The 9,996-nt window shown below is 33.3% G+C and overlaps 1 protein-coding gene across 2 annotated transcripts; it reads right to left on the bottom strand.

Annotated features, from left to right (window-relative positions):
• Positions 1 to 3,864: 3,864 nt before the first annotated feature.
• Positions 3,865 to 8,555, bottom strand: LOC123897604 (protein HGH1 homolog). Of its 2 annotated transcripts, none has more exons than XM_045948311.1 (9): positions 8,410 to 8,555; positions 8,195 to 8,317; positions 7,056 to 7,253; positions 6,541 to 6,619; positions 5,992 to 6,137; positions 5,525 to 5,638; positions 5,258 to 5,389; positions 4,274 to 4,387; positions 3,865 to 4,141 (listed from the first exon to the last, which is right to left on the bottom strand). In XM_045948311.1, exons 1-9 carry the CDS (start codon positions 8,461 to 8,463, stop codon positions 4,091 to 4,093), a joined length of 1,011 nt encoding a protein of 336 aa, XP_045804267.1. In that variant the 5' UTR covers positions 8,464 to 8,555; the 3' UTR covers positions 3,865 to 4,090. The 2 variants fall into 2 exon arrangements, with proteins under 2 accessions (XP_045804267.1, XP_045804268.1); XM_045948312.1 differs by having other exon boundaries at positions 7,056 to 7,250; positions 8,410 to 8,538.
• Positions 8,556 to 9,996: the final 1,441 nt, after the last annotated feature.

Here is a 9,996-nt window from a genome sequence, read left to right as displayed (position 1 = left end):
ACACCACCACAACCGCAACATTGCGTCCACATGAGTTGAATTTTTTGAATTAGAAGCACTGAAAAACGTTATGCAGCCAAAACTAGTAGTTAATGGATCTCTTAAGAATGTGTTATTCCTTTAACTGTATCTTAAAAACAAATGTATATACTTGCATATAGAAACTAGACTCAAACCTCAAGTGACACATATGTCGGAAACGAAATTACATGTTTATTCCAATCGGACACAAGCTTTTCTTTTACATAACAATTTGACACAAAAAAAAATTCTCCTTTAATATCGATCTTTTGTTTCCGAGGTTCAAAATCGTTAAAAATAATTTTTAGCCACCGAAGAGATTACTGGATTGAGTCGCGGGTCGATACGCTCTCTTTAAGACGTTTCGCGGCACTGCCCAAAATTGTGCAAGGCAGACGATCAACCACGAAGTCCCCAGGATAAAACAGCCCAGTTCTACTGATACCAATAAATACTGCACTGTAGATATCGGGCAAGAATTACACCCTCAAATATGGTACTAAAACCATTGCGCTATGACCGTTCTAATATGGTACCGAGACCATTCTTATATGGTAACTAAGACCATTCAAATCATAGGGAATATGACGCTATGACCATTCTTAAATTTGAAGGAATTGTGATACTAGGATCACTCTTGAAATATAAGAATAATACTAATACTAGTATTACTCACCACATAACTTTAATTCTTCCCTAAACTATTAGGAACAAAAATTATTGCAAATCTATCTAATTTGCAAAAATCATTCTAGTTAGTTATAACAACACCGTAAAGAATCTTAATCAAATAAAATTCAAAGAGTTTCTTAATTCTTTTAAGATGTAAGAACAACCGCTGGTAAATATGCATTAGTTACTGTATCCAGGGGCGGATCCAGTGTTATGTGAGGGTGTGGTGTGCACCTGCACACCCTGAACTTTTAAAAATTCCACATAGTATCTTATTTATTTAAATTTTGCACCCCTGAAATTTTATTTTTGCACCAAGCACACCAATTTCTTCTTATCTGATGGTGCATCATGGGGACGCGTAGTAGTGTATCAGACGCGCAGTATTTAATTCGTCATTATGACTCCAACTTGTTGGAAAGACTGCCATAGTTATGCTTTCAGTCTTTTCATTTCATTTATTTATTATTTAATTTGTTTATTATCTCTTCAACTTTTTCCATTAATTCATAGATAAATTGCAAAAAAGTGGCCAGCGGGAATCGATGACAGCTTATGAAGTCCGCAAATTTGGACTTTGCCACTGAGCTAAAGTAACATATGTTAAGCCTATTCGCATACTAAATACATATTATCTAATAATTTCATATATATAATTATTAATTTAATAGAATAAATATTATAGTAATAATATTTAATTGAAAAAAAAAAAATTTGCACCCCCTGACCTAGGGTCCTGGATCCGCCACTGACTGCATCACTAGTATTCGGATCATCTCATAATAATATTAGAGCTTAAATAAAACTTGGCATGGAGTGAGTGTACAGAAAAACTAGCATCATATGATTCATTAAAATCATTTCGACTAATAATATTCCAAAAACGGAAGAAGAAAAATACCTGACCATATGTACTCTATATTTTCAACATACTACTTGATTTGATTTTCCAACGGGTTAACAGTAATAATAGTATGTGACAAGAGTATCTTTGAATGACATAATTCTTACTAACCTTATGAAGGACATAGGTTTCAAATGCTCACACAAATACCACCGACTTCTATTTGCTCAATTATGTATTTTTTTTCTATTTTTGTGGCGGCAGCTAGCAGTTATAAATCATTATAAAGGCTTAACCCTTAAACCAATATATTACCCTATCAAGCAACAACTAACAATGCTAGATATATGGTACCAGAACTCAAGAGCTTTGACTACTTCATTTTGCATTCTCCACGTGATGTTTACCAAATTAATAATGAATTAAATAAATAAATAAATAAATAAGACTTAATTTAATTATTTTCCAAATACACACTAGTATACTATACACACTAGTATGTTCTAGTACCCGAAGTGGGACTCAAAAATTTTTATTTTCAATTCACACAATATTGTGTTCTTTGTTCCAACACGATCTCTTGAAACGATCCAATGGCTAAATCCAAACAAGCTATCACCAGCTTCGTTTCTGAAGAATATAGTGCCCTTCATCCCTACTCCGATAAGTTGCTCAATGCAAGACAAATGTTTAATATGAAGAGTCTAATCCATGATTATTTGACACCAAATTCACCCAAGATTGATATTTGGAAAGATGCAGACATTTTACGATTGATGTTTTCTCTCCCCACCCCCCACGTTTCTTTTATACCCCCCTTAAATCGCAGTTTGCCCTTCCAAAATGTCCAAATTTTCGGTTAGCAAATTCGGGCTTTACGACTAGAAAAAATAAAAACTTCGAGTTTTAAAAACCACTCGCTTACTTCTTCGGGCTTTACGAATCGAAGTGTGTTTATATAGAAAACAACCTCTCACATTCTTCATCACTTTCAATACTTCATCCCCACACTACCAAAAGAGATCCCAAAATCCAATCCGTTTTTCACTCAAATTGCTGCTTAAAATCAAGTTTGGAACGTTTGCTAAGAAAAACATAGAAAAGATGGAATGTGATAAGAAAAACATGGAATGAGAAAAGAGTGAATGTAAATGCATGGAACTTACTTGATTAAGAATGGTTTGAGGTAGGATGTTGAAGTTTTCCACAAAATTGCACACAAGAGGATGAAGGAGTAGTGTTGTTGGTGTTTAGAAGAAAAAACGTAACTGAAATGAGAAGTTAAACTTCTGTTTCTATATCAGTTAACTTTGGTTAACAAAGCTCGAAGGAAAAAGCGAACGATTTCTATTCCCCGAATTTTTTAAAAGTTCGATTCGTATAACCCGAAACACCGTGCAGGGGCAAAAACGTAAGTAAGGGAGTATAAAAGAAACGTGGGGGGCCTAAAGAGAAAACTTCTTTACGATTAGATATCGTAGCAACCAGCCCATTTAACAATGTTAAAGTAACATCGAAGCCATCATGCTCATCTTCTAAGGCTGAAAGTGTAATCATTTGGATCTCATTGCACAAGTTAAATGAGACCAACTATGTTTTATTGTTGATTTTACCCAACCAATAACACACTCCATTAAATTAAATTTAGGGATGTCAATTTGCATCTGTTAATGGAATTCCTTGTGGGGATTATCTGTTCGGAGCTTCGAAGTCGGGGATTTTCGCGGCGACGGGGATGGAGAGAAAAGTTCCCCCAAAGACATTTCATGGCGGTGATCCGGGAAGTACCCTCCGCCACCACGGATTCCTCAACCATATTATTTAAGTTATATATATATATAACTTTTCATGTTTTTATTTATTTATAAAAAATAGTTAATATCTTAGAAAATCAGAAGTCGTCATTACATTCATTGATCATCTTATTTTCTTGTTTCACAACCGAGTAATCTTAAAAAAGTGCACCAAGTACATACACAATGTAAATACTGTTTACTCCTCTTATTTTCTTTGCTATCGTAGCAAAATGTATTTTTATTTTAAAAAAATTAAAATAAAAAAAAAAACAAAAAACCTCAATTATTAGAGAGATTTGATTGGTTAAAAAAACGTTTCAAATTGGTAAAGGGAATATTTTAAATTCAGATAACATTTATTGTGAGGGAACATTTTTAAAATTTTTGTTTTTATTTTCAAGAATAAAAAACATTTTTTTTAAAAATGATTTAATAAAAAAAAATCTTTTTTGGTCAAGATTACCTCCTCATCTCTCTTCTCCTCCATCTACTTTGAACCAAACAGACCCTAAAAAGTAATTGAAGGACAGATTGGTAAACTCCAAATTCAAAAGTAATTGAAGGACCCTCAAGAGCATTTGCCACTCTGCGGCATGTATAACAATTTTGACAAGCTATTCTACGTCACAAAATTTACATGTTTCATAAAAATGGCAACTCCAAATTCAAAATGGAAAATTTGACTTGGAATGACCTTCACAAACACTACAGTTGTTATGGAGATATGTGTGGAGTACATATAACAAAAATAAAGTAACTACTCTGTCGTTTCAGTGGATGGTTCCTCCATACCGCTGCCGCCAACCAACTGTATAAAAATATCGAGTCAGTAACATGCAGGTGATTAATATTAGAAAATTATTACAAGAGAAAGTCGGGGATCAAGGAGGAGGTTCAAGAAGATTTTTGTTGGTAAAATAAAACATATGGTGTTGTTTACCAAGGATCCCAGTTGCTCAAACGCTCCCATCACTTTTGGATCTTCCTCATCTTCGTAACCAACTTGTACTATTCTAGGCCCGTTTACAGACCAAAAGGCTCTTCGGCCTGCCTCCTGCAACAACAATGGCAGCTCACATCATAAATCTGATGCATCATCAAGAAGGAATAATATATCTGATATCTCTCATCATCAGATTGATAAGATAGCCAGAGCCATGTTACATAAAAGGGCATGTAAATCATGGATTGATATTTTGTTTGAATTTTATTTTGAAAACCTTAAGTTGGGATTTTTGACAGACAATGATTTGAAGTTTCTATTTTATAATGATTAATATTTTGGGAAATTTTATTTTTTGTATTTATGTAGCCTAAATGTATTGTGTCCTATATATTTTAAAGAACAATGTATCGCCGTATCGTATCTGTGCATCATAGTGCTTGGATATGTGCCCAACATTTGTTCGCCTCCTTTGCAGATGGGTTCAGTCGGGATCTTAGAAGTCAAGATACATATGTGGAGTCAGGTCACGTGTCACAGCCAAGGCTTATCCTCTGTTGACTTTGGAACTTTGTCATATAGCTGTTGCATTTTGGTTTTTATAATAAACACCAAACAACTGTCATTTTTGACGTGGGGGAAAATAGCCATTCTGTTGAAGACACATTTTATTGTCCTTGAACTCTGATTCTAGGTGCGTCTACATGAATCTATGTGAATGAGTCTACTCAAGTTTAGACAAATGATTTTGTGCGCAATGTATGTAGTAGGGGCTTTCAAATTTCAAGTCTAAAACAGATGTTCTACAATGGGACAAAATAGTCACTTTTTAATTCAGATTCCAAAAGAGACTATTGTTTTACAGTGTATAATACCCATAAGCACAGATTAGGAGAAAACATTTGTCTTCAATTCTTGATATGTAGCAAAGAAGAAAAGAACCACTTAAGGAGAAAATAGGAATATAATTTTCAAATTTACCTGCAATAAGATCAAATATATGGCTTCCAATACTTGAGTGCGAATTTCAGGATCATTAACTGGTTCACGTTCAATCGATAGTGCAGTCCCAAGTTCAAGTGGCATTTTCTTTCTGTCCTCCTCACTGTAGATCTACATAAAAATCACTTTATCAATGCAATATGTAAACCTTCACAACCATTTTAACCTTACCAAGTGGTGGTTTAAGACCTATTCCTCAATGCAGAAGATTAATGCTTTGAGGTCAGAAAAAGTAAAGCATGTTACCTTGTTGCCGGCTACTGGAAGAAGTAATGCAGGCCATAGAAACTCCGATACTAAAAGCAAATTTTGTAGCTGATTCTCAGCTTCAAAACAACAGTTGCGAATAGTTCCAGAGACCTGATAGCAATATCGCAACAATTTTTAGCTGAGCAAGACCCGAGCTATAAGAACTTAATAAGCTTAGCCCATACAATTATGTCACAAAAATCAATGTTATTTTATGAGGAAACCGGTAATTAACATAGTCATAACTCAAACAAATCCATTAAGTTTAAATTCACCAGGAACAAAACAACAGTCAAGACTTAAGACCATGTATTAGTGGTACATTATAACATCAGTTTAAATAATTCTTTTCAGGGCCACAAAGTTTGACTTTGCCAAGCATCAGACCATCAGCGAGGAAATCTGAGAAAGCAATAAATCATCCGCAACAGAAAGCATCAAGGCCGCAGTTATTTTGCACATACCCCTTTCTTTCTCAACGAACTGTTTGAATCGAACTGTCTAATTATCTGCTTCAAGAGACCCCGTTTTGGGTCGAGTAGAAGCTCCCTCCCTGTCTGGTGCTTTGTGATGTTAACAAGTATGGAACCAACATGTTCAAAAGAATCATCTGGTAAAAAAACAATTCGCTGAATCAGCATGTCAATTAGTAGACAATTATCAACAAAGCTAACAGTAAAAATTAAAATGACATCTCTACTAGTAACACTATTCGCAAAATGTTGAACACCCAAGTCAAATGTTTCCCTACAATCATTATCTATTTATTTCAAACAAATTAGAATGTTAATCTTCTAGTAACAGGTGCCTCAGCTTCTCAGCGTAGAGAAAATTGTTCAGAATTCAACAACAATCAAGAGATCAAACAGGCTACAATCAGCAGACAGCAGTCTATGAACACATGAGGTTTGAAGAGTAGGGAAACAGAAAACTATTAAAAAAAAATAAACAAAGATGTAGAACTTTGACGATGCGAGCGAAACAATTAGTTATATGAGTTCAGAAAGATATACCATCATTCTCATGTGTGGTTCTACAAAATGATCTCACAAGCTTCATAACATATAATCCACGCACCTTCTCATCATCAGTCTGGCAACAAGAAGAGAATAACAAATTGACAGCGAGCAAGGGAAAAGCAACCAAACTTTTTTTCGAACACCACAAATAACATATCCTATCTACATTACTTAACTTTGTAAATTTCCATAGTCTTATTAACTTATTATTGTACCTTCTTTTTAAATTTAGCTCATTTAAAATGAGCAATCCAGTTCAAAGGATAAATTAAGTAATATCAATTGTTGATGAATAAATAAATACTGATATTGCATGTAAAACAAATCATGTATGTAATGAAATACAAAGTGTTGATTTGCTCATTCAATATTGAGATTGCTAACTTTATTCTCCTAACAGAATTGCCCAGTTTAGACGAGCCAAATCCTTTTTTTAATGTTATCGTGACCATTACATGTATTTATCATAACATAAAGTTTCTTTTGACAACTTCCAAAACTTAACATACCTGAAGCAAGGAAACAGTACCAGCATCAAGTTGAGTGAGATTAACCAAAAGCATAACGAGCAAACGGGTAACACAACAACCAGGCTTATACAAAACATCCATTGTCGTTTCAACAAGTCTCAACTGAACCATCTCCTCCGCAAGATTTGAATTTTGCGAAAGATTCACGAGAGCTTCAGCAGCAGCCTCAGAAACCTCCTGAAACAACATGTCATATCATCATCATCAACTCCAAAACAATCAACAATCTATACCAAATATATAAAGTAGATACCATATTTTAGTGTAGCCTTTGTTTTCAAAATTTACCCTTCATTTAAACCATTCGTTCATAATTTTATCCATCAAATAACTAAAGGACTGAACTTAGATACAACAAATAGTACCATTTTCAACGCCCTTTATAAATTGGTAGTAACAGTTATGCTATCTGTTTAGTTTAGAACAGTAGGAGGGAACAGTGTCTATTGCACATTACCTAAGTTTTACCCCATAATCACTAACGGTCTGTTTGGCAGGACACTTTTTTTTAGCTTATAGCATTTATTAGCTTATAAGCTCACATGGCTAAAAAAGATTTGTTTAGTAACTGTCATTTTTTAACGAACTTATACCTTATTTTGATAATAAGCTAATTCAATTAGCTTATAATAGCTTATCAATTTTTTTCTCAATTTTATCCTTGTCATCTTACTTGAAAACAAATTAAATATTAGTAAACATATATTTTTTGTCATTTTATATTTCTAAGTTAGTCAACAGTTAATTTTACCAAACACTACAAATTCAATCAGCTAGGTTATATGCTATGAGCTAACTCATCAGCTATATACTATTGTTTTGCGAAAAAGAGTCTAAACTCTTCTAAATCATCAGCTATATACTATTGCTTTGCAAAACAAAGTCTAAATTCTTCTAAATTTATGTGCTATAAGCTAACTCATCAGCTATATACTATTGTTTTGCGAAACAGAGTCTAAATTCTTCTAAATAATTGGAAAAAAATGGTATTTTTTACCATTTAAGCATTGTTAACTAACTAACTAACTAACGTGCCATGTGCCCGTCGGCGAGCTAGTAAAGTAATAACTGATTAACCCTAATATATGTAAAAGTAATCTGCAGTGATGTATCTTTACCTTGGGTGCGGTTAAGAGACCGGACAGTGCAGGAATCAAGGCTTTTGCTTGATTGGCTAATGAATGCAAACCCTCATCGGAACCGGTTAATCCGCGAACTATATCAACGGCGGCCTTTGTTATCTGCAACGGGGAACAAAACGACAATAAAATGAATTTGAAAAGGGAATAAACGACGAATGATGAGAAAATAGAAGAGAAGTAAGTTTGTTTACCTGTGGTGATGGAGAAGATAGGAAGCTGACGAGTTCTTCGAGCTCCGTCGCCATTACCTCCCTCCACTGGTTTCTCACGCCGTATTTTTCTTTGTTTGGTTTTGTTTTTTACTGCTATTAAGATGGATGAAAAGAATTGGAGAGAAAATTTAAAAAATGTGACGGGTGTATAATTTTTCTTTTTTACGTTTAATTAAAGTGAATAATTGGGATGATGTTAGTTTGAACTCTGAGCCTACATGTATAATATATAATATGTCCTATTTAACTGAGCTAAGTTCATAAAACGAATGTATAACTTTTTTTTTGTTGGTTATTACCACCAGTTTAATCTGGTTCGGGGGTTAGTTCTGGCATCAAGTGGTTCCAGCCCCCTCCCGATCGCAGTTGCGGGGGATCGAACCGCGGTCCTTCCTACCAAGTTCAGCGTCAATCACCACTGAACCAACTAACGATTAGTAAATGTATAACTCTTTTTAGTAGCTCTAACAATAATCTTTTTTTAACTCTCTTTTAACATAAATAAACGTAGATACATCAGTTTTTCAATGAACTTAAAAATTGAATTTTTACTTATAAAAATGAGAGTATATTTATATTATTAGTATGCCGGCCTATTTTTATTTTTTATTTTTTATATTTTAATGGGGACCGTAATTCTACTTATATATTAATATGGTGATCTATTTTTTTTGTTTTTTTAATAATTTATAAGTAAACCTATATTTCGATTCATATGTCAGGACTAGATTTTATTTTTTATTTTTTTTGTAATTTATAGTTGATCCTATTACTATACTCATATTAATACCGTTTTTTTTTACGTTTAATTAAAGTGAATAATTGGGATGATCTTAGTTTGAACTCTGAGCCTACATATATAATATGTCTTATTAACTGAGCTAAGTTCATAGAACGAGTGTATAACTTTTTTTTTGTTGGTTATCACTGCCAGTTTAATCTGGTTCGGGGGTCAGTTCTGGCATCAAGTGGTTCTAGCCCCCTCCCGATCGTAGTTGCGGGGGATTGAACCGCGGTCCTCCCTACCAAGTTCAGCGCCAATCACCACTGAACCAACTAACGATTGGTGAATGTATAACTTTTTTTAGTAGCTCTAACAATAATCTTTTTTTTAACTCTCTTTTAACATAAATAAACGTAGATACATCAGTTTTTCAATGAGCCTAAAAAGTGAATTTTTACTTATAAAAATGAGAGTATATTTATATTATTAGTATGTCGGCCTATTTTTGTTTTTTATATTTTAATGGGGACCATAATTCTACTTATATATTAATATGGTGATCTATTTTTTTTTGTTTTTTTAATAATTTATAAGTAAGCCTATATTTCAATTCATATGTCAGGACTAGGTTTTTTTTTTGTTTGTAATTTATAGTTGATCCTATTACTATACTCATATTAATACCGTTTTTTTTTTTTAAAATTCTACGAAGACATATATTTCTACTCATATATTAATATAAGGCTTATTATTTGTAATTCATACTACACACTATATTTATGTTCATATATTAATACATACGCGGATCAATATTTTAACATTCTCAATTATCTAGTTATAGA

Source organism: Trifolium pratense, linkage group LG7 (assembly GCF_020283565.1).
Source record: "Trifolium pratense cultivar HEN17-A07 linkage group LG7, ARS_RC_1.1, whole genome shotgun sequence".
Lineage (NCBI taxonomy): Eukaryota > Viridiplantae > Streptophyta > Magnoliopsida > Fabales > Fabaceae > Trifolium > Trifolium pratense.
This window is presented reverse-complemented; position numbering and strand designations above follow the sequence as displayed.

What these genes read in the sequence shown, in the direction of transcription:
- LOC123897604 (XM_045948311.1), bottom strand. Translation starts at nt 8,463, where the DNA reads ATGGCGACGGAGCTCGAAGAACTCGTCAGCTTCCTATCTTCTCCATCA. An exon ending in TATCTTCTCCATCACCACAG is followed by an intron (nt 8,318 to 8,409) that starts GTAAACAAACTT and finishes TCCCCGTTGCAG; the next exon opens with ATAACAAAGGCCGCCGTTGA. An exon ending in GTTCGTTGAGAAAGAAAGGG is followed by an intron (nt 5,639 to 5,991) that starts GTATGTGCAAAA and finishes TATTGCTATCAG; the next exon opens with GTCTCTGGAACTATTCGCAA.